General features: G+C 40.6%; 1 protein-coding gene across 1 annotated transcript; it reads left to right on the top strand.

Moving 5' to 3' along the window:
- The first annotated feature begins 1,961 nt into the window (after positions 1–1,961).
- LOC119247337 (DNA-directed RNA polymerase III subunit RPC2-like) lies at positions 1,962–24,654 on the top strand. The gene is made up of 11 exons (XM_037513710.2): positions 1,962–2,193; positions 4,695–4,727; positions 6,615–6,671; positions 6,758–6,822; positions 8,128–8,203; positions 9,185–9,285; positions 11,053–11,144; positions 12,331–12,448; positions 14,468–14,576; positions 21,158–21,280; positions 24,441–24,654. The coding sequence occupies exons 1-11, from the start codon at positions 2,122–2,124 to the stop codon at positions 24,510–24,512; spliced, it is 918 nt and encodes a 305-aa protein (XP_037369607.1). The 5' UTR covers positions 1,962–2,121; the 3' UTR covers positions 24,513–24,654.
- Positions 24,655–24,876: the final 222 nt, after the last annotated feature.

The following is a 24,876-nucleotide window of genomic DNA, read 5'->3' as shown; positions in this document are numbered from 1 at the left end:
GCGGAGGGCCACCTTGTACATTTTTACTTCTATACTTGAACCTCCTCGAAACTAAAGTTCAGCCTGTTCTACCTCTGAGCAAGTTAAGTTGCAAAAATTTTCCACTTGTCTAGTAAAAGTAACATTGGACTGAGAGTTCACCCCTACTACTTAGTAGTTATGGGAACCCACATCCATCTTTTAATCACCCTGCACCTTCATTTCCTTCTACATCTGCTTACCCTACTTTCTGTCTGCCTCACCAGTATAACGTGAGACTCAAATGAGATAATGTATTTGAAATTGTCTGCAAATTCCAAAGCATGATGTAGCCAGAATACATCCTAATAACTAATTTATTAGTCCTGAATCTCTTTCAAGCTCCAAGAGTTTTTATTATTGAGAGATGTGGTGATCAAGTACTTAAAAACACATGAACAAAAATTGTCATATCTCATCAGAACCATGGTTCGTTAAGCCTGGTATTGTCATTGACAGAGAAATGCAAGGGTATGTGGAAGGCTGCAGCTGCTGTCCCTTGCTGTCAACCTCAAAGGTCAGTGACAAAATGCAGCATGTTCTAATTTCATTTAGTGTTCAATTGTGACTTTACCCCCCCACCCCATGGTTTTACCTTTTAGAAAGCGTATTTGCATGATCAACTTGTACCCTTTTGTTGTTTATTTTTGAAATGAAGTTTATCTTTCCATGTCTAAGCTTACTATGTTACCTCTTTCAGATTTCAAGAGAAAGGCATGATGGAGGCATTGATGGTAAGGTTTATGAAGAATGGAAACCCAGGAAACTGTCCAGAGTTGCACTTGCAGACTTGGTGGGGAAACTGAATACACTTCTTTTCTTTCAGAGTATAATGAAATGATAGTAACAAGAAGTAATGGCCACTGAGCACTCACTATATGGAGAGAACCACAGTATGCACTCACATAAATCCTGTCTTATGGTAACCCATGTTTTACAAAAACTTTTCATGGTTTTTTAAAAAAATCTATTCAACAAATGAAAAATTTTCCATATAATCATAAACTATAGTTAGGATGTTAGATTCACTTACATTCTCTTCTATGTTTTGTTAACATTTAAATATATAGTCTATATAAGATCTATTCGGGTATATTTTTCCCCAAATGGTTAATCAGTGGTTCCAATATAATTTTTTGAGTAAGTTCTTTTTTCCGATTTAAAATGTCATCTTTTGGAGGGTGGGAGGCGGGAGGGGAGGGATTGGGATCAGAATGGGGGGGGTTGCAATTGTATGGGGAATATAAAAATAAAATTTATTATTTTAAAAAAAACAAACAAACAAAAAAAAAGAAACCATATACCTATATCCAAGGTTTCTTTTAATTATCTTTTAATATTATTTTAACATTATGTGTTCTAACTACAGAAAATATTTAGAAGTAACCAATACAGTGGCAATGTACATTTCTGGTGTCTACATTGTACCTCTTAAATAAAATTTTTCACTAAAAAAAAAAAATAATAAAATGTCATCTTTTCATACTAAATTTCTGATAGTTCTGATCTTCAGCCTAGTTCTTTGAGGCTGTAACCTGATCTTAATTATCGTCCTGTGATGCTCTCGTCTCTAGTGAATTAATTCCTCCTAACTTTATGGTCATTTGAATTGTATCAATAGAATATCCCAGTACACTCATGAACCATCATTTTTTAATCAGGCCTCTACTGCCAGGTACCTAGCAAATTTCTTATTTTTTCACACAATGTACCATTTCAGACTGAAATAATTTTCAGTCGTTGTGGCTCAACTGCGTTAGTTACCCTTTTTCTTCGAATTATTTTTACAATTGCAACCACTTTGCTTTGGGGGCTCCATCATGGGACAATCAGCCATGAAGCTGGGGGCTGGGGTTTAGGACCACCCAGGCGCGACCGCCAAGCGCCACCAGGAGGCGCAGTTTCCCGAGTCCGTCTCAGTCACATCCGGGTTCCACCGCAGGACAGGAGCAGGCGGAACCTTTCTATCGCGGTTCCCGCTAGCCTGCGCAGTGGGGACCATTTAGGCCTCTGCGCACCGCTCTCCACGAGTGCAGCAGTTTGCTTGGGCAGCGAAGGCCCGCGTGGAGGTGCCGTTTGCTTCTTCCTTCGTCGTAAAGCAGCATGGACGTGCTTGCAGAGGAGTTTGGGAACCTGACTCCGGAGCAGCTGGCTGCACCGATTCCGACGGTAGAGGTGAGGCGCGGGCACGCGGGGAGCGGAAGGGGTCGGAACGCGTGCCGAGGAGGCGTTGCCCTGGGCGCTCTCGTCGCGGCGTGGGGGCTCCGCGCATGCTCAGGACTCCGCGCATGCTCAGTCCCCGCGTGCGCGTCCTGCCCGGAGGCCCGAGCACGTCGAGGGGCGGAGCTCGGGGGAGCTGTCCGCAGTCACGTGGGCGGCGCAGCGCCGCGGACGGCGCTCGGCGTGGGCACTTCCGGTGTCCTGGCGGGGCTGGGGCGGTTGGGGCCTCGCGTCACCTGGGGTGGGGTTGGGGTCCCGCGCGTCTTCGCGAGCGTGTGGAGGACCCCGAGGCCCAGGGAGCGCCCCCCACTTTCGTGAAGTTCCACTTCCGGCTGTGGTGCTCCAGCCCAGTTGCCAGAATCCTAGGCCAGTAGTCGTTCCTTTAAAGAAGGAATTCTCGTTTGGGCTTGCAAAGCTGTTTTTATTATTATTATTATTATTATTTTATCTTTTTTTATCAATACATTTTATTATTTTTTATTTTTTTCAAACAATCTTTGCTTCCCCTCACCCCCTCAGATTGAGTCCCCATAGGATTTCCTTCCCCAAGGCACCCCTGCTCCCTCCCCACAGCCCCCTGTGCGCCGCCCTCCCTCTCTCTGATCCCTTGCAGGGGTGTTTTTAAACGTTTTGAAATTTTATTGAAAATTTGCCTCGATGTTTGCTTTCATCAGGGGCTCGGAAGTTCAAGGTAACTGCCCTGGAAATGCAGTTCAGCTTTTGACGAAATTCTGTTTTCTGACAAGCTGTCTGGGCCCCAGGATCCCCCACACTGGCGTCGAAGGGGGAACTGTAGAAGGGGGAACTGTAGAAATGACACCCGGCAGGATAGGCAGGGAAGAGATTTCAGATAGAGAGGTCAGGAGGCCTGGAATAGTTTAGACAGTGTGATGTTTTTGAGGAGCTGAAATAAACCCCCAGTGCTAGAGTGAAGGAAAATTGAGGAGGTAAGAAAAGAGGAAGAATGTGTAAGGGTCCTGATTTTGAGAGGTTTTGGTAGACATCCGAAGGAGCTTGGACTTTCTTCTGAGAGGAATGAGGCGCTGCTGAAGGAGCTAAGCAGAACGGCGGGATTGGCCCATCAGTTGGACTGTAAGAACTTTGTAGAATCATTGCAGCTTAATGAAGTGGGATTATAATCAGTCCATCAGATCAACCTACCACTGCATGCAATAACTATGAAATATAATCAGGCAAAACTGGATTTTAATTCTTGAATTAATATGAAGAGCCAATACTTAATTTGTGCCAGTCTCTGTTTAAGCATAATGTGCATGACATTATTTAATTCTCCAAAATAAATGCTATCTTCACCTCACCTTTCCAGTGAGGAATTTTGAGACCCAGAGAGCTTAAGTAGCAAACCAAGGATCAGGAGGGCTTGATAAATGGCCTATCTGGAATTTGGCTGCTGGCTGCCTAACTCCAGAGTCCTCATCCCTAACTGCTAATTGAACTGTGTCTTAAGAGAGTTGAAGGAATAAGCTGAAAGGATTTGTATGTCCTGCCTGAATTTTCAGGGTGGTGAAGGGGCCAGTATCACAGTCTTCTGATTCAGGAATCCAGCCCACTATCCCATCTTAGGATCCTGCCCTCTAAATATTCTCAAATCTGAAACTTCATGCAAACCACAGTCATCTGTTGGTCGTCTCTCAGTGTTGGAATGTTCTTGGTCTTAATGGAACTCATCTCCATCCACATTCTTTAGACTATCTCATTATTTACATGACTGTAATTACCATCCTCCCCCTAATCTATATCTCCAGGCCTCAAACTACCCTCTTTCCATTTTCCAGACTCATTTGTGGTCTATTTGACAGCTCCACCTGAGCATTAAATGGGCATCTCAAATGTAAATGTGGCCCCAGCCAAACTCCCTCCACACCAAGGAGACCAGTATCGTGTGCTGTCCTCCAGCCTTGAGATGAGCTCTGACCAACACTAGTTGAGAAAGAATGGGTGAAAAAGGACTCCTTTTGGGTCAAGGAATGTGTTTCTCCATGACTCTGAAACTTAGTTTTCCTTTCTCAAACTGGCAACCCCAGTTTACTTAGCAAGTGTCATGAGAACAAAATACACTATGAAAAGTGCTTAGAACCTTGAGTCATCAAGGAAATTCAAATGTTCTGTTGAAGAAGTCAGTTTAAAAACATAATGCACATAAACATCTACACATACATGTTTACCAGAAAAGTGGTTGTAGTTTAAAAATTTTTGTTTTGACTTAACTTTTTATAAAATAAGTGATTATTGGTACATTAAAATAACCTTTAAAAATATTGTGGTTGCTGGGTCTCCCCTGGTGGCACAGCAGTTGAGCACTGGGCTGAGAGGCTGCCTGCAGCCTCTGCAGTGCCGGTTCATTCCCTGGCCGCGGGCGAGGGTCCCACAAAAAAAAAAAAAAAATTGTGGTTGCCAGCCCAGAGTCCTGATACACCTGTTGTTTTGATTCACAGGAAAAATGGAGGCTGCTTCCAGCATTTTTAAAGGTAATTGTTTAACGTTTAATAATATTTGGTTATTTTTTTCAAATATGTCCAAAAAATGCATCCTTTTTAAAAAAGATTAAATGTTTATCACCAACTAAGATTTTTAAATATTGTATTTTGCTAGGGTTTGGGAGGGAGTGGTAGTCCAGTTTTAGAGACAGGAAATAATAGGCAGAGTAGCAACGTGCTGTTGGCAAGAGTGATGGCAGGTGGTCAGAGAAGGCCCAAGTGAGGTGAGATGGAAGACATGTCTTTGAGGAAAGGATGTACCTGAGCTGAAAGGTAGGCTGCAGGGAGCATGACTGGTATAGGTGCTTAAAAGGAGCCTATCCGGGGTCTGTGGGAAGTTGCAGCCGGTCTGTTTGGCTGGAATGGATATTTGGTAGTGAGAGGAACTGCTGAATAGAAGCTTCAAGTCTGCTTTAAAGAGCTTACGCTCATTAGAGGGGCACCACAAGAGATCGCTTGACACTCACCAGGAAGGGTGTAACTAAAAAGAGAGATAAGGATGAGTGTTGTTGAGGAAGTGGGAATAGAACGGCCTGGCACTTCCACGAACAGAGAGACAGAGACTCACCAGGGGATGGTGAGTCCCACCATGGGAACCGCTCCTCAGTGTCCACTCAAGAGAAGTGAACACATGTCCACACACAAACGTGTGCACAAGTGTTCATGACAGTGTTACTCATGATAGCTAAAAAATGAAAACAACCTAAGTGAATATCAGCTGCTCGATGGATAGATAAAATGGGCTAGGGCCATCAAATACAATAAAGAGAAACCAGCTTCCTCCATGTGTATCACAGCATGGACGAATCTAGCAAGTGTTACTCTACGTGGAGGAATAGAGACTTGAAAAGTGGCAGGGTTTTATCTGACTGACGTCTCCGTCATGGACCAAGGAAAGAGCTCTGGGAGGTGATGCTGGGCAGCTTAGGCCAGATTTCTGATCAGAATTAAAAAAATAAAATAAAATAAGAATTAAAGCCATAAGGATATTACAAAAGCTCCAGAAGAATGTTTAAGTAGAGCAGGGAACTCAGTCCAAGGGGTGGAAACTGCGGGAAGGCAGAACTCAGGTGAATTTTAGGCAACAACCAGGACTTTCAAAATGGGACAGTTGCTTTGCAGCTAGTGAGATCCCTAATAAGGATGGTAATTTCAGCAGACTCTGGTTGTCTGTCTCTTAGGAATGCTTTAGAAGGGCTGAACTAATTGTGTTCAAGTTGAATGTAAGCACACTGAACACGCACCATTCTTGTTCATCCTAAGGTTGGGAGTCTGTTTGTTCCAGCATCTTCCATTGCAGCACACGGTGCTGTCCTGGGTTAGGGGTTCTGACTTCTGAGACAAGAGGGCAGTCACTGCCAGCCAGTATCTGACTGTCGGTTTCCTGCTTTCAATTTCAAATGCAGTTATTTTCAGTTTTCTTAATAGAGATCCTTATTGTTTTCCCCTTTTGAACAACTAGAGTTTAGATTTGTGTTAACCCTGAAAGTGCTAAGACAGGAGAAAGACACAAAAAGAAAATGGACATAGTTTGAGAGTGGAGGTGATGCTCAATGCCTGTGTTTCTGGAAGTTTTTTGGAATTCAGAATATGCCGAGAAATCTTGCCTTATTTATTAGCATTTGGGGAACCACAAGGTATATTTAACTGCTTACATCTTGAATTCCGAAGATCAAGTTGCATCTCAAGGAGACTGGGAAGGGGTACTTATTCTATGGATGAGAAATGGAATAGGGACACCTGAATGCAAAGTTTTACTGAGTAAAATTCATGGATATTTGCCTCACTTTGGTTTTGAGAAAAATTTAACCATCACCTTAGAGTCTGTGACATCCTGCTGTTTTGTCGTTCAGCCCTTTGTACTTTGTATTTGTTTAGGTGAAGGGCCTGGTGAAGCAGCACATAGACTCGTTTAACTATTTCATCAACGTGGAGGTAAGATCACACCTTAGAAGCAGACACAGGTAAGCCTTCATGGGAAGCTGGGGTTTTTCCTGATGCTGTTCTTCTTTCCTCTGCAGATAAAGAAGATAATGAAAGCTAACGAGAAGGTCACGAGTGACGCTGACCCCATGTGGTACTTGAAGTAAGGAGCCTCAGTTTGGTCTTTTCACGATGTCTCTTGCTTGGCTTTTGAAGTGACTATAGTTGCTCTCAAAATGCTCTTGAAAGAATTCTCTTTCAGTCTGTTTAATAAGATAATTACCAAGTGCTTGATTTTTGATTGGTAACCTAATTTTAACAAATAGTTAATGATTGAGAAGTTACTGAAACTAGCAGGCTTTAAATATTTCCCAACCTATTTCTTTTGAAATAATTGTAGACTTAGAGAAAACTTACACAAGTGGTACAGAAAGTTCCCATATCATCCTTCTGCTCATATCAACATCTTCTAGATGCTCCAGAGCACAGGTAGCAAAAGCAGGGCATTAGCCTTGATGCAGAACTGTTAGCTGTTCTGAGTCATGCTGAAAATTTTCCCACTCAAGGCATTTTTTTTGGGTCAGGATCCAGGGCAGGGTCCCTCAAAACAGTGGGCTGTCTGTCTTCTGAGTTTCCTTCTGCGTATGACAATTGCACCGGCTTTCTTGGTCATTCCAGACCTTGACACTTTTGAAGAATTCTGGCCAGTTGTTTTGTAGGTGGTCCTTCAATTTGGGTTTGTCCGATGTTTGCTTGTGGCTAGATTGGGTTATGCGCTTTTGTCAAAACCAGCACAGACCCCATATTCTGTTCCTTTCTCACGCATTATATCCAAGGGTGTAGATGCTGACATAGTTTATTCCTGGTGAATTTAACTTGGTTCACTTGATTAAAGGAGTGTCTTCCAAGTTTCTCCCCCAGATACTTTTATAATTAGTAAGTATCTCTGGGTATATCATTTGAGACTCTGGACATCCTATTTCTCATCATATTTTACCCAATGCTGTGTCACTTGCCACCAAAGTGAAAATTCTCTAAAGATTTTAGTGAAAACAAGTACCAGTGCAGGTCTTTCATGAAGACAAAATGGCATAGGTGAACTTTTGAAAAGTGAGGGATACCTGTGTATTTCCTTCCAGTGTATCGCCTTTGTTCTCATATGAATGATAAATGCTATAGATACTCTTTCAGACCTTGCTTTTTTTGGCAAGTATCATTTTCTAGAGGCTGGATTTCCAGTATTTTTGTAGAGATCGGCAGAATTTTTTAAAGAGATACTTTGGATGTTTTCCCTTCTTTATAGAGCTATATGTACTATTCATGAAGATTACGAATTATTTTTAATTTGTCCTCTTTAGTAACATGAGTATTTCTCGAAACATAATCTTTGGAAATGGGAGGAAAAGGGCCTGTTTGTCTGTATGGTCTTTGAAGATGTATAATTGGTGATGAAATAATTGCTTTCCAGATATCTTAATATTTACGTCGGGCTTCCTGATGTTGAAGAAAGCTTCAATGTAACTAGACCAGTGTCGCCTCATGAGGTAATTGTAAACCTTATTATTATTTTTATCTTTATTGAGGTAACATTGGCTTACAACACTATATATGATTTAGGGGTCTAGGTTCGCACCTCCTCAGATGTACATAACCACATCCATCACCAAAGCACCCATAGTCCTTTACCCTAGACCACTGGGCCCCGCCCCCTTTGTTCCCACCCCCAGTACCCCCTCTAGTAGCTGTAATTCTGCAGTCATATTTCTGGGTTTAGTTTTGTGAGTTCCTTCATTTTATTTCTCTACATTCCACATCTGAGTGAAATCATCTTTATTTCTTCTTCTGACTTATTTCACTTATATAACCCCCTCATATAAACCTTATTTTAATTAATTTGTTTGCTTTAACTGAGAAGTCTGTGCCCTAACATGTGCTCTTAAAACTTGATTTAAAAACAGGAAAAAAAATTACAAGACAAAGATAACTAATATATATATATAAACGAGTACTTGTCTAATACTATACTGTATTAGGAAACAGTTCTGTACTGTTTAGATTTATCATTTAGTCCCAGTTAACTTGCATTGTTCTATAACCATGTCCTTTTTTTTTGTCCTGTTTCTGAGCATTTTAATGGTCCCCCAACCTTGCCAGCCACTTGTGCCTTGCAAGGGTTACTTGCTTGCGTTTCTTGAGGGTCAGCAGGATTATGTTAGTTGGGGGAGACTAGGGACGAGTTGCTCACAGTCTAGTAGAAAAGGTGGCTGGAAAGAATCATTGTACCCCTTCTGGGCTGCCAGGGCAGGGGTGCTGCGGCTGTGCTAGGTTAGTAGCTGGCAGTCTTCCCCTCGGGGAGGGGAGGCTTCGTCTCAGCACCGGGCAGCACACGGAACAGCTCGGCTCCTGTGGTGAGGTCAGATATCACGGAGAGCCATATTCCTCCTAGGGGTGCAGCTCTTTGAAGCTGTGAAGATATTTTGTTTTTCAGAGAAGAGGATGAGTGATTCTGTCTGATTCTATTTCAGTGCCGTCTGCGGGACATGACGTACTCTGCCCCCATCACGGTGGACATCGAGTACACCCGGGGCAGCCAGCGGATCATCCGCAACGCCTTGCCCATTGGCAGGTGAGAAGCGAGGGCACGTTAGGGCCACTCGCCTGCGCTCTAGCCCCCAGGAGACCTCGAGCAAGCACTTAGGTTCCCTTTGCCCTGTTTCTTCATCTGAAAAAGGTGGGCAGAGGTGCTCCTTCCTCCAATCTTGTCTCTGGGTGCAGTGAGTCAGCGTGTGTATTGCGCTGTCCAGCACAGCGCTGTGGTGGTGGTTATTTTTAAAATGTGAAATCTTTCCTAAAAATTAAGGAACATGCTTCCATTTCCTTCTGTAACTCCAGGGTGCTAGAGACGCATTAGGAAAAGGAACATTTCAGTGATTGTCCAGGCCTGATCTTCTTGGTGGTTTCGTGTATATTTAAAATTTGAGTTTTGTTGGAAGTGTGACTCTCCCCATGTACCAGCATTTAAGGGAGAAATTACTTATTTGACAAGAATAAGCTTGGGAACAGTTTTTGCTGGCATTTTTTGCAGCCTACTTTGCCTACTTAGAGAAATATTTTGACCCTCCTGTAGAAGTGGACAAACCCACAATATTGTGAGTTTAATAATGGACTTGAAACCTAGTCCAGATTGTTTTCCCCCCTTCAGAAGTGCTAAGAGTTTAATAAACATCCACTTGTTCAACAAATATGCACCAACTGCCTGTTGCATATCATGTCTTGTGCTGAGTGTTCAGGTAAGTAGTAGATACTTCAGATACAGCTCCAGCTAGCTGCATGTATTTGCGCTGTCAAGGAACGCAGGCTCAGGTGTCATTTGGTATTTTTGACCTCGTTTGGTAAGTGCTGTGATAGAGCAGGCCAGAGCCCTGTGGAAGCACATAAGTTTAGCAAATCCTTCCCTAGTACTTCTAAAGGAGGGAGCTGTTTGCAATGTTTTTTCATTCTTTATGTAGGGAAATGAATAACAATATTAAAATGTTGGTCTTTGTTTTAGCAGGACTGTTTGAGCAGTGTTGAGACAGTTCTCTTGCTTATAAAGGGACTGTCATCATGTTGAGTTAAATCTTGGGTCTTTGCTAAATTATCCAGGTTAAATGTTATGAAGGAAAGACAGAAGAGATAGGAACAAAACGTATACAGTTGGTAAGATTTAGGGTTTAGATACTGAGTTAAAGAAGGGGTAGGGAGAAAGGCATGTAACTAGTATTTGTTGAATGCCTACTAAGTGCCAGATACTGTGATTGGTGATTTCTTGGGCCTCCATTCATAAAAATGACCTCTTATTTTAATTTTTTGGTTCCTGTGGTAATTTCAATATTCTTATGTCTTAGTCAGTGTCTTGATTTCTCTTTATATGAATCTTTTGTTTCTTTTTTCACCTATGAGAAACTCAGCAATGTCAAATCTGCTGCTCCTCATCCTAGTCCTAAGTTTTTAAAGTGATGCTCTCATTTTTCATTTCTAAAAGTTTTGCTTTTTTTTTTTTTTCCAAAACTGCCTGATTAATCTTTTGAGTCTCCTGGTCCTCGCGCTTTGATTCATTGTGCTGTTTTCATTTAATTCAGGAGAGTCTCTTTGTTTACTGTGAATGAAGAATTGCTGCCATTTCTGAGGTACTAAAACCCATCTGCAGTCTAAGGAAAGGAACACTCGGGTCCTGTGCAGGGCAGGTACCTGAGGACCTCTCGCTCACCTGGCCCCGGAGGCTTCTGGCAGGTGGAACAGGACAGCGCCCCTCAGTGAAACGTAGCGTTAGCGGCACAGTTAGTATTCTTTTCACCATTTTGGGCCAGTGATAATTTGTATGTGCTTTTTTCTTTTGCTTTATTTTACATAGAATGCCCATAATGCTTCGCAGTTCGAACTGTGTTCTTACAGGGAAAACGCCAGCAGAATTTGCCAAACTGAATGAATGTCCGTTGGATCCAGGTATGTATTGTTTCTTGGATTACTCCCTCTGCCATTTTTCCCTTTTCGGTTTTTGTTTTGTCTTTGCTGCTGTTTTCGCATTTTTCCTCAAAAACAACATCAGCCTTTCTGCTAGCTTAATGCTTTGTTCTAAACATTTGAAATTTGGTCCCAACTTTATTCTATTAGTCTGTATTTCTAAACGATACGGTTTCCTCTTTTATCGCAGTTTTAAAACTTTAATATTGTAAGTTCTGGTTTATTACCATGAACTTGTCAGTCTTTTCTTTGTAACTTTGCTCAGTGATTTCTTTTGGGGTATTTAAAAAGTCAAGAATAATCCAACAAAGGTTCTTGTCTAACTGCTCTGAAAAGACTCAACTTACTTCGGGCAGTAAAGGGGCAAAAAAAGAAAAACTTTTGCTTAACTTTTAAAAATTATGTTTTTGTACTTATTTTTTTGGCATTTTCTTTTATAGAGTTTCAATCTTAACACTTAACAGAAAGTTTCTTATACTTTCCTTCATTCATATTTCACATTGATTTAATTTAAAGTTGCTTTAATCTAATTCCTTTAAAGTTGCATTGATGTAGAGTTCCAAAAGATTTTGGAAAAGATTAACAAAGAACATTACTTTGTCAGGCTTGAACAAAATGTTTCATAAGTCAAATATGGTGCCTTGTTTTAGCTTATATTCTGAAGGTAAAATGAAGTCTCATTTAATCCTATTCTGACTTGTATGCAAAAAAGGATGATAATGTTCTATGAATTTTATTTAGTATAGATTATTATTTTCAAAACCTAATCCTAGACTGTTACTGTCACTGATTTGTTAAAAAATTTAGAACAAATTTTACTTTATACTGAAGTTTGTTGGTCACTTCTGTGCTTAAGAAATCTGAAGACTAATTTATTGAACAGGTTTTTTGCATTCCCCTCTCCTGTGTGTCAGGTATGTACATGCCCTGTCCTGAAGAAGTTTATTATCTTGTGGCCCATTTGTAGAAATTCATGTGATCACTCTGTCATTGGTTCATAAAACAGTTCATAAAACTCTTCATAAACCAGTATTGGAAAACCCCTCTAAATGAATTGACGGCCAGCACCATGTAGCAGGGGAGACCTGGTCTCTGATTCAGGAGATCACAACCAAACCCCACTGCGTAAAGAATAGATGGTGAAGCATTTCTTGTTTCCTCTGGGCAGGTGGCTACTTCATTGTTAAAGGAGTAGAAAAAGTTATTCTTATCCAAGAGCAGCTGTCTAAGAACAGAATCATTGTGGAAGCTGACAGAAAAGGGGCAGTTGGTGCTTCAGTTACCAGGTATGGAAATCAGAGCTGGGGTTGCTAAGAAGTACTGATAATTCCATAAATATCAAATGGTACGCATGTTGCCAATGATCTCTTTCTGATAACATGCAATATAATTAAGCCACTACTGTTCACTTTAAGTCTTCAAGAAGAGAGTATTAATGTAAAATTTTCAGTGATAAGTGTGACACATTATTTGAAAATCTACTAGTTATTATTTTTTTTCCCCATAAAAGGTTTTAATTCATTAATCCTCTCGTGGACATCCATACACTCCCCACAGATAAGGTCACTGCAGAATCTTTAATCTTTAGTCCTTCCTTTCCCAGCACCGCACTGGCCTCTGGCCCCCGGACTTTCTTCATTCTATGCTTGCATTTCACTGTTTTCTGAAGGTCTTTTCCTTCTCCTGCAGGCCGTGTCTAGCAAGTCTATGTCTGGTTCCTTCAGCTTTGCGTATCCTAGGGGTCGTAGTTCATGCCAAAGCTGGTTGTCTTGTCTCCACCAAAATGCGTTCTGAGTTCAGATGCAAAGAAGACGGCGGGGTGGTCTTGCATATTTGAGCAGTTCCTCTGACTTTCTGTCTTAGGTTCTGGTGCCTTCCTGGGTGAAGGACATCGGTGACCACTTGTTCCACTGAAGCAGTGGGTTGGTTGTAAACTTCCTGGGCCTGGATAGTTACTATGTAGTTCATGTTGTAAGTGGATCTTCAGCTAGTTAGGAAAGAAAAGAACCTGTAGTTGTTTTATTTAAGTTGAATTTTATGTTAATTTAGAAAATTAAAGGAACTTTAAAAAGTGATATTTAAAATGTGCAGTTTTTCATGTTCCATTTCAGTCATTGACCATTTTACAGATATGCCTGTATAATATAGTCAAAGACTATTTTGCACTTAGTATTTAATGAATTACGTAGCTAATTTAACATCTCATTGTTGGTGCTCTAGGCTAGCCTCTCTTCCAGTGTACTCATTTTCCTGTAGCTCCATCCCTTTTATTATTCCCATAATGCCTTTTCTCTGGCTTATTATCAGATGCAATTTGAAATTTAGACGTTAACGAGTTCTGAGAATAAGAAATCTGTGGCATAGTTAAGATGTCGATAAGCAATAAAGTTTCTCTTCTGATAATGAATAGCTTGACTCAAGTTTCTGGCATTTTCCTTCTGATGGAGAGGCAGCTAGCACACGTGGCTTTTTCCTGGGCAGTTAGTTGGAGCCAGGCAGTGTACTAGGAGCTCTCCATGTATTATTTAATTCTTACCGATATTCTCTCCAATTCACAGCTGAATGAACTGAGTGAGTTGTGGACTCAGTTCACATCAATTAGAAGAGGTGGTCATTTAAAGCCACATTTAAACTCAGGTCTTCCCATCAGACTCAACTTTTAGAGCCAGGGCAACTGGCTTCAAAGTGAGCATTAGTACCTAGGCGATTAGAGCTGAGGTGAGAGAGTCACAGTGCTTAGCCCAGGGCAGGTGATCAGATCGCATTAATTTTGTGGCTTATTAAAGCCAGGAAATGTCTGTAAATTCGTTAAGAATTTATTCCAGCTAATAGAGATGCTAATAGAAGGAGATTCCTTAGTTTTTTTGGCCTCGCTAGGTACCGAGACTGTACGTACATTTTACTGGATTATTAGTTGAAAAACTCAGAGTAGAAATTCATTTCTTCATGTTTTTGTCATTATGGCATAGGCTTGTTTTGAGGTTTTTTTCTCAAATGTGTAAAACTGATCATGAATATGCAGTTCAGATGGGATCAGAGTGAAATGGGTTAAGGTGCATGGGTGATTGTCACTCATTCTCATACAAAGCTAAAGCTAAAGAATCGCAAAGCTAAAAACTCCCTCTAAGCTCAAAGTGCTTTTACTTGGTTGGGGGCAGGGAGTGGCGGTCGGTAGGAGAAAGTTGTGAATCTTTTAAAAAAAAGCACATATTAGGATCTTACTGGTGGTCATTGGTCACTTGCACCTTAGTGATGATGGATAACTGAGCGAGGATGCAGTTTAACTGACTCGTGTCTTCCGGTAGCTCTACTCATGAGAAAAAGAGCAGAACCAACATGGCCGTGAAACAAGGACGATTCTACTTGAGGCACAACACTTTGTCAGAGGATATACCCATTGTCATCATATTTAAGGTAAGTCTGCAGGTGTTTGCTGGAAATTACAAGGAATTCTTCCTCTGGTTTATTTTTTTTATATAATTTGAACTGTGGAACATAAGGAGTGCTAAGAATAGAAAGATTTGTTGCATAGATAAGCTACCAGTTACATATTTTAAATTGAAAACTAGTAAGATTAGGCTTCAAATATTTTAAAAAATTGAATCTATTTTCTTTTTTTTTTTTTTTATAGAGGCATGCTTTTACTTATTTATTTATTTCTTTGTTTGTTTGTTTGTTTTTGTTTATACATGCACGGGGTACAGTCAGAAGCGCGGGAGGGTGAGAGAATTCACCAGAGCCAGAGCAGGGAGCAGAACAGGCAGAAGGACCGAAGTACACTGCTGAGGGGAGCAGCGGGCGGCAGGAGAGGTCTGCGCGCCATGTGGGACCCTCCTCCGGTGGCCGGGGAGCAACCGGGGGATCGAACCGGCGCCGCAGACGCTGCGGGCAGCTTCGCAACCCAGCGCTCAACCGCTGCGCCACCGGGGAGGCCCCTGAATCTATTTTCTTAATATATATATTATAAAATTCCAAATGTGTAAAGGGGGATATAGACATGCACTTATAATTTTTAAGCACAGAAGTAAATTTGTCTTTTCTTGTAGGCAGTGCCCAGTGCAGTGTTTTTAGTGGATTAGGAGTATTTTATCTAATGATGTGGGGTTACATTTCCAGCAGAGGGCAGTATGTTTCCATGCATCAAAGGGGCTTTTCAGTTTTCCATACTTGAAGATGCTCATGATTGTTTTCCTTAGGCCAGACATTATAAATTAATTATAATGCGTATTGTCTTATGTCATTCCTAAAAAATGCATAATTAGTCATGTGTATGCATTATAATCTAAAAATTTTTAAATGCTTTTTCTCTGACTAGCTGACAAAAGTGTGATAATAGTTTCTTCTGTGAAATTTAATAATTAATGTTGTAAAGGTGTACATGTATAGCTGACTCATGTCCTTTTTAGAATGGGACTCTAATTAATATGTACATATAACCAGTATTTGAGATTTCAAACCTCTTTCTGATTATAATAGCAGCCTCTTTGCCTTGTGAACAATTAGAAAAGTACTGAAAAATGTAACTGCATGTTTGGATTTTTTTAGGCTGTCTTTCTTTTACTTTTTTAAAACATACATAGGTTCTATTTTTTTTTCTTATTCAGTAATGAATTGTGACTAGCTCCCCATGTCTGCAAATGAGTCACATCATTACTTTTGGTGGATATTGTCTGTGTTAGGGCCACACAACACAAAGAAGCTACATGGGTGTGGTATAGTTTTTTTTAATCACTATAACCAGTTTGCAGTTGGATGGACACTTACTTAGGTGTCCCTGGTCCCCCACGTGTCCACTCTCGTAATCCACCCTGGCTGTCCACACATGTTGTTGATTATTTTGTGAGATTTAATTCCAGGAATGGAATTGTATTTTTTTAAGATTTATTTTATTTATTTATGCATATAAGAGCTGGGGTGTAGGCTAGAGGTGCAGGGGGTGAGAGGATTCACCAGAGATAGAGCAGGGAGCAAAACAGGTGGATGGACTGAAATATACTGCTGAGGGGAGCAGCAGGTAAGACAGGAGTGGTCTACTGCGCCATGTGGGTCACATCCCTGCTGGGGATCGAACTCGTGCTACAGTGGCTTCCAATAGCTTAATAGTGCTGAGACTTAATCCCTTGGGCCACCAGGGAGGCCCAGAATTGTATCTTTTTTAAAAAACTTGGTTCATGCTTTTTCCTTCCCCACCAAGTTTTTCCTCCCCAAAACATCATAGCCTATAGTCTATGTGGATTAAAATAAATATTTAAAAAAATTTTCAGTTGCAGTCAATATATATTGCTCACACATAGCCTTTTGTTTGGTTGTTTTGGATCTCGTATTCTAGGGATGTATTAATAAATGGGTGGGAACTTGTTTGATAACCACCACTTGGACTTTTCCATTGAGAGGCAGTATAGACTATCAAATATCTTAGGTCTAGGTTGAGATCCATTTTCTCCACTTATTAGCTATGTAACCTTGTGCAGATTTCATCTTCAATAACTCATCTCTAAAGTGAAAATGTAATCTAAGAGGGCTGTTTGTGAGTGCAAATGAGACCATGGATTTTTTTTGAAAAGTAGTCCAGCTGGAAAAAGGATGCTGTTTCTCTTTTCTTAGTTCTCCTTACCCGATTAAAGTCAAAAGCCCGGGAACGAGAACTGGGTTACCAGAAAAGTCACATCATTTCTCTTTTTGTGTTGTGTGGCCCAAACACAGACCTTGACAGTCATTAGGACTTGATGGTTGTTGCTTGTAACCAACAATTGGCTAAAAGTGACAGAAACAGCAGGGTTTCCAGATTCCATGCTGAGTCTGAATATGATGGATAAAGCTTTTAAGACCTAGATCAGCCTTATTTATGGACTTGAATCACTACAAAGGTTCTCCTGCCCATGAATCTTCCTCGCCCTACACTAGTCCCAAGCATTCAGCAGTTGCACTATGAGGGCATCTGTAGTCTGAACGTTTTTTACAGAAAAGAGGATCAGGTTTCAAGGGTGCTGGGCATTGTTTCTTAGAAACCTACATATTTTTGATCTTTAAGGGAAAAAAGTAACGACGTTAAAGAGGACCATCACGGTTCTTTTAAAATCTTCCTGGACTGCTTTTAGTCATAATAGGTTGATTTCCGTGTACTTAGAAGAAAGAGTAGAGATTTCTGAATATTTTAGGAACGTAACTCCTGTCCCTGCTTCACATAATGTACATCACCATCTCATCATTCACATCTCTATCATTTTCTTCTGCTCATTAGTATTCCTCTTTCTGCCTTTAAAAGTCAAACTTCTTTTCACACTTTGTTGCTATCCAAGAAGACACCAGGCCCCCTTTTAAAGAGCACCTCCCCTTATTTTTTCTCTGCCTTAGTGCTGAGTGCCAGACTGTGGGTGACCTCTGCTGAAGGTATTATTTCTGCTTTTTCCTACAGTTACTATAGGGTACTCACCTTAGTTAGGTGAAATGATTTCCCATTTGTGGAGTACAAAGAGTTGCACATAAAGCTAGTTTTCCGATGTCTAAATTATGTCTGTAAAGCAAAAATGGTTGGGCATGTTGCTGTCGTTTCCATAGCAATATGTCATTTATTTGTAGCTGTGACTTCCGAAGGCTAAATGATCATAAAGTCTGTTCGGTCTTGGGAGCTGGAGACTTGCAGTGATAACTGATTGAGTTAACACCTAGGATTTTGGTGACCTGGTAGAGGAAGAGGTTAGTCCTTTCAGAGCAAAGCTTTGCCACTGGTTGTCTTCCTGCACACGGGTGTCATTTACCACGTGTTTGGCATATCTTTGCTTCATACCTCAGAAATAGATGGAGGGCTAAGCAGTCTATTTAAATCTATATTAGGCCACCTGAAAATTTTATGTGGTTATAAAGTTTGTTGCTTAGATTCAGCATCAGGAGAACTTGAAATGGCAATCCACATGTCCAATGAGGAAGGGTTATTTCATTATTACTAAAACACCAAAATAGGCAATCAAGTGTAAAGTCTTCGCTACTTGGAGATCCCTGAATTGCAGAGTAATTATTGGAATAATCTTGGGACAGATCCTGAAAGTTACTGCCATTTCACTTCTAAGATTCTGTTTCTGTGTCAGTGAGACCTTTTCCTGATGGATTTGGTATCTGCCCCATATACATCTCTTTTAGTATTTGGGCTTTCCCCTGAGAAGGAAGTACATTGGTTGCGAAATTTTGTATCAAGGATTTTGGAGAATGATTATTGGAGTCTGCTGCAAATCAGTTGCATTTACATACACACACACACAGAGCAGCTCCATAACTTTATTTTGTTATAACATTGATGAGAAAATAAATCCTGCCTGATATTGAGAAAAACCATGTTATTCAAAGACCTGGTTTTGTTTTTTGTTTCACTTCAAAGTCAGTTTCTAAGAACCAGTCGATGTCAAGTGACGACTTACTAAGTTTCCATTGAAACCGATTATATAACATTTTTTGAGCTTGATAGTAAAAGTTAGCCTATAACTAATTCACTTTTCACAGAGAAATATTCTCTTCAGATATTTGACTGACTACTTACAAACCCAGGAGAAGGTGCTGGTGGATCTACATGTATGCTGAGTAGCTGCAACCCAATTGATAACCTAAAATTTTCATTTATTTAAAAACTAGAAGTGATAATCGTTTAGGATTGCTCTCCTTTTCCCCATGAAAGTTTTTTTTTTTTTTTTAAGTTTTTTTTTTTAATTTATGCATACAAGAACTAGGGTGTAGGCCAGAGGTGCGGGGAGTGAGAGGATTCACCAGAGACAGGGTTTCCCATGAAAGTTTTTTTTTTAAAAGATGCTGATACTTTTTTTAAGACTTTTTTTTAAGATTTATTTTTATTTATTTATACAAGCACTGGGTACAGTCAGAAGCGCAGGAGAGTGAGAGAATTCACCAGAGCTAGAGCGGAGAGCAGAACAGGCAGAAGGACCGAAGTACACTGCTGAGGGGAGCAGTGGGAGGCAGGAGAGGTCTGCGCGCCATGTGGGACCCTCCTCTGGTGGTGGGGAGCGGCCGGGGATTGAACTGGCGCTGCAGAGGCTGCGGGCAGCTTCGCAATCCAGCGCTCAACCGCTGCGCCACCGGGGAGGCCCGAAGGTTTTAATGAATGTTTAATTATGGAGTTGGTATTTAGTGTCTGCTTGAATAAATGCATCATATCATATTAGGTATAAAAAATACAACAAAAAGAGATTTGTGTCCTAAGAACTTCTTTATTTGTTCACTAAAAAAAAAAAATTTTTTTTTGAAAAAGTTATACACTTAAAATTTTTTTAAGAAATTTAAATTTTTTAAAAATTTAAATAGTGAATTTAATCCCAAAAGTTGGTGTCCTGGTTATTTGTGCTGTGTACAGTTTGTAGCACAGTTTTTGTTGGTCAGGGATTTGGGGAGTCACTTGGCTGGGGGGATTCTGGCTCAGGGTGTTTCAAGAGTGAAGATGTCATCCGGGGCCAGAGTCGTCTGAAGCTGCCTCAAGCTGGCAGGCTGCTTCCGTGAAGGCTCCCCAGGCAGTTGGCTGTGGGTGGGAGGCCACAGCTCCTCACCGCCAGGCTTCCCACTGACTGCTTGGTGTCTCATGACATGGCCTGGCTTCCATGGGGGAGGACACTCCGCAGACAGGAGACAGCGGTGCCTCTTATGAGCAAACCAGCAAAGTCATGCATTGTTGCTTCCATTTTCCTTTCTGGAGAAGTGAGTCATAAGTTTAACATACACTCAAGAGCAGGAGAATCCATCATCAAGAATGGGTGAACATTTTTAAAACCACCCCAGTTGGCTTTAAAGAGAAATTGCCTATGTTTGGTCCACCCACCCCAGGTTCAAAAGTTGCAGTAAGTTTACAGCGATTCCTGAAGTATCCAGGCCAAAGTTACAGAATATAGACTGCTAACATTCACTTGTAGAATTTTGAACTGGAATGGACCCGGTTTTGTTACGGAAGTGCAAGAGGTGACATGAGGAGTGTGAGTTCTGTGTCTGAAGTGGGCGTTGTGTCAGGGTGGATGTGAGCTCGTGGTGTGGGCAGATCCTTTCTGTTGTAGTCAGGGTCTTGGTCCTGATTTCCTGCACTGGACTTGGGATCTGATTTTTCCCTTTCTTGCTCTAGCATGTGGAGGAGGACTAAGAAACAGCCTCAAAACCAATCTCGACCGTTCTAGTATCCTTGGTTCTGTTTTCTCTGCAAAGCTAACGGAAGAATGTTAATGCAAACATAACTTTTCCCTTCATTCCTAAGAAGCAGATTATTTCTCTGCCAGGAGAGGTTTAGTGAGATTACGCTCTATTTCTTGATATGGCAGAATGCCAGGCAAATGTGTGAAGGAGTGAACCTTAGACCATATGGAATCTACAAAGACCTGTGTTGCCGACTGTCACCTTGAAACACTTAAGATAAGTGGGTTTCTTAGAGCCGTTAAGTGTGTTAGTGGTTCTTTAAAACAATTCTCTTTTAAAATCTGCCTAATGCGCATAGCCTGATATCTCTAGGAAAGTGAAGTAAAACATCCTTTAGGAAAAATTCCTTCAACTCAAATGTGAATGATGTGAGAATACTCAGAAAAATTAATCTTAAGACCAGTCTCATTGGGGTTCTGTTTATTTTCAGCAATGGGTATTTTCTGATTTGCTCCTTTTTTGACTTATTTTTTTTCAGTTTGTCTTTGCAATGCTGACCCATGTCTCCCATTCTCCCTCTCTGCCTCCTTTTTTTTTTTATTTCCATGATGAAACTCATAGGATATTTAAACATTTTCAAAGATAGTACACATGCGAAAAGTGCCTGAGAATGTTTGTTTTCTTCTTCCTAATCAAAATTTCTGTTTCAGGTTCTTCAGCTCGGGCTGTGGCTGCCAGTGCCAGATGGCACTGTTTCTGAGAAAAGAGCTAGCTTTTGCTTAGAAGTAATACCCACAAACAATGCCAAATTAGCATAAGCAAATGTCAGTGAGTTAACACAAAGCCAACACTCTTTCTATCTTTTCTTTCCTTCCTAGGCCATGGGTGTTGAGAGTGACCAGGAAATTGTGCAGATGATTGGAACAGAGGAGCACGTGATGGCAGCGTTTGGGCCCAGTTTGGAGGAGTGCCAGAAAGCTCAGATTTTCACACAGATGCAGGTGTGTCTTTTCATGTTGTCCTTTGCTATGAAAGGGAATCAGAGATTTAATGCTGCTCATTGATAAAGCCTCAGATGCAATAACTTTTTGGCCTGCAGACTTGGGAGGGGCATTGGGGAGGTGAAAAGAGTGGTAGTGAAGCTTCTCTGACTCAGTTTTTTTAGGGACTGGAGAAAGGAGTCTGCCTGGACAATTGATCAGCCTGTGTATCTAACTTAGAAGGGTGATGTGTGGCCAAGAGGCTTTTGTTCTAATTTTATAGCAAATATAGGTTTTTGGTTTTTTTTCCATATTTGCCTGAGTAATAGCTATTTTTTCAACTAGTGACTCTGAGGTAGAAGATTTTAATTTCATGCCATTCTCTTTAATATCCCTTTTTAGTTCCTACTTCCAGTTGCTTTCAGCATCCAATTGTATATGGTCTCTGTCCCTTTTCCTTTATTTCCAGTGTTACTTCAGCAAGGGAGGCCCCTCTACCCCTACAGAGCCTTCACAGATCTGCATAAACTCTCATGTTAAAACCTGAGAAACTTAGGACTAGACTCCAAGATGAAGATAAGAGCTGTGTGTGTGTATATGTGCCAAACATAATACAATTAATTGCTCTTCCCTTCCCACATGGTAGTGAGCTCCAGCAGCCATACTTGGGGTTTTTAGTCCCACATTTGTAAAGTGCTTTGCTGAGTATAAATTGATGGTGATGTCCTCATAGCCATCCTGGGAGGTAGGAATTTCCTTGCTTATCCATATGTACTTGGTCTCTTCTTTGAGTTTCTTAGAACAAGGTATGAATTCCAGGCTGCTTTTTTTCTTGTCACCCAGGATGTTTGCACAAATACATTTTCCCACTTAGATCTGATTGTATGTCTTCTGAGAGTCAAACAGATCTGAATATTTTCATAGACTAAACCACATGCTTAGGGAGGTAAGTTGTCACAGGCAAATATATATAACCCCCAAAACACAAATCAGTAGGGATTCTTCTTATCACCCCCTTCCTCTTTTACTGCAGTTAACCAATAATCACCTCTAGCTTAGGGAAAATTTGTTTGAATTTGAGAGATTCTGTTTTTGGTCTTTATTGAAAGTGTAATGGTTTCAGTGAACGTGAATTCTTGTTACAAACTGAAGTAATGTTGTCCAAGGGTTCCAAGGACATGAAGAGAAAACGTTAAGGAATAAATACCCAGGAATTCTCAATTTGAGGTGATATACCCCATCCTGCAAAGCTGTGTAATGCCTAGAGAGAGCAGCTTACCTCAATGACACCCCTGAGATCCATTATTCACTTTATTATATACTTCATCATGGGTCACATAACTCTGGCCTTGTAGAGCTGTTTGAACAAGGCTAATCCATGGGTCAGAAAAATCATTCGTTTCTCTTAATTAGGTACAGGCTGAAAGTTTCTGCTAATGGAATTAGAGGAGTTCAGTGAAAAGATGGAAATATACAGTTAGTTAACATAGAAAAGACAAGTGTTCCTAACATGAGAAAAATAAACAAAGTATAAGATTAAGGCATTGATTAATATTTGCAACTAATAAATGGTGCAGGGGGATAAGTAATCCTCCGTGATTATTTTATATTCTTCTAAATGCAAATATGGCAGGCAGATACACTTCATCTTATATAATAGAATTTTCAAAGACATGATACATTAGTGGATTGATAAAATCTGCATTTCATTTTGTTTTTAATGCCTGCCTATTTAGTCTTTCCAGCATCTCTTCTGCTCATGAAGCCTTTTTGCGTATATTGGTCATGAACGTTTTATATCATCATTGCCAGTGGCACTGGTATATAGGGAAGAAATTATTATCTTTTTGGGAGGTTAGATACATCAGGGGTATTGTCTTGGCCTATTTATGAACAGATTGGGCTCCCGTCTCAATGCTCACACCGTGAAACCCTGGGAACATTACTAGGTATTCCAGGCAAAAGGCGACTTTCTGCTTTTTCAGAAGGCATATAGGGCTCTCCTGGGTTTCTGTTTCTTCCTCAAAGAAGTGTAGGATCTCTAGCTTTTTTGCAAGGAAACCAGAAAACCAAAATTTATTGAGGACAGCTCAATTTATAGAGGACCTAACTGCCAGTCTATTTGCTGCTTACTGCTAGGTTATTGCAGCAGTATTTCCAGGGTCTCAGTTGATCTTATGCTCTAATGTCCTTTTAGCAGGGAAGATCTTAGGTTTTCCCCTAGTCTGTTTTCACCTCCATATTAATAAAATTTTTCTATTGATTTGAGGTAGAGGTCAAGGTTAATTTTTCACTTTTTGGATATTTAGTTATTTCAGCACCATTTGTTGAAAAGACGTTCCCTTCACATTGAATTGCTTTAGCACTTCTGTCACAAGTCAGTTGACCATAAAAGTGTGGGTATATTGCTGGATATTGTATTCTCTTCCATTGATTAGGTGTCTATTCTGCTTCTAGAAGTATCATATTGTCTTGATTATTGTAGTTTTATAGTTGAAATCAGATAATGAAGTTAATTACTCAACTTTTCTGTAAGATTATTTTAGCAGAATCTTCTGCATTTCTGTATAAATTTCAAAATCAGTGGATAAGCCTGACAGGATTATAATTAGCAATTATGATAAACTGAAGATAGCTTTTAGCAGTAAGTCACCTTAACATTATGAATCTTCCATTCCATGAAAATGACATAGCCCTCAACTTACCCAGGTTTTCTTTTCTCTCAGCAGTGTTGCGTAGCTTTCAGAATGGAGATCTTACATGGCATTATTATTATTATTATTTTTTTTTTGAGGGGATAAAAGTACTTCCTGAAAATGTTAACTATGGACTATGGTTCCCTCTGGTGGGTGGGGGGGTTGACAGCTGCTTTATAAAATATATTTTATGATTATTTCACTCATCTATATTTTCTAAATTTCTTAAAATGATCATGCATCAATTTTATAGTAAGAAACTTAATTATAAAATAAAAAAGGAACCAGTATAATAGACACACGTAATGTTTTGTTATTGACGTGACAAAATTTGATTTTTGACCAGGTCCAGTGCATCTTTCTCTATAACCAACCAGCATTTTTGTCTTGTTTGCTTCTAGTGTTACACATGTGGGTGGGTACTTAATACGTTCTCTCTGATGGTGTTATTTAAACATTATTATAATATGTTCTGTCTTTTATAGGCATTAAAATATATAGGGAACAAAGTAAGAAGGCAAAGGATGTGGGGTGGAGACCAAAGAAAACCAAGATAGAAGAAGCAAGAGAGCTCCTGGCTTCTACCATCCTGACCCACGTTCCTGTGAGTAACATCTTTGCTGCTGTGAATAATGGTGATTGTGGGGTCTGTGCTTGTCTATTGAAGAATTTTGCATAGAGTTTACTTAAAGTCCAGTAACTTAAAGTCTAGTTCCTTAAGAAAGAGAATCCTGGGCCTCCTCGGTGGCGCAGCGGTTGAGCGCTGGGTTGCCGAGCTGCCCGCAGCCTCTGCAGCGCAGGTTCCGTCCCGGGCTGCTCCCCGGCCACCGGAGGTGGAGGGTCCCATATGGCGCCAGACCTCTCCTGCGCGCTGCTCCCCTCAGCAGTGTCCTTCGTCCTCTGCCTGCTCTGCTCCCCGCT

Source organism: Talpa occidentalis, unplaced genomic scaffold, assembly GCF_014898055.3.
Source record: "Talpa occidentalis isolate TD23 unplaced genomic scaffold, MPIMG_talOcc4v2.1 talOcc4.16, whole genome shotgun sequence".
Classification (NCBI taxonomy): Eukaryota; Metazoa; Chordata; class Mammalia; order Eulipotyphla; family Talpidae; genus Talpa; species Talpa occidentalis.
Note: the sequence above shows the minus strand (reverse complement) of the source record. Positions and strands in the feature narration are given on the sequence as shown.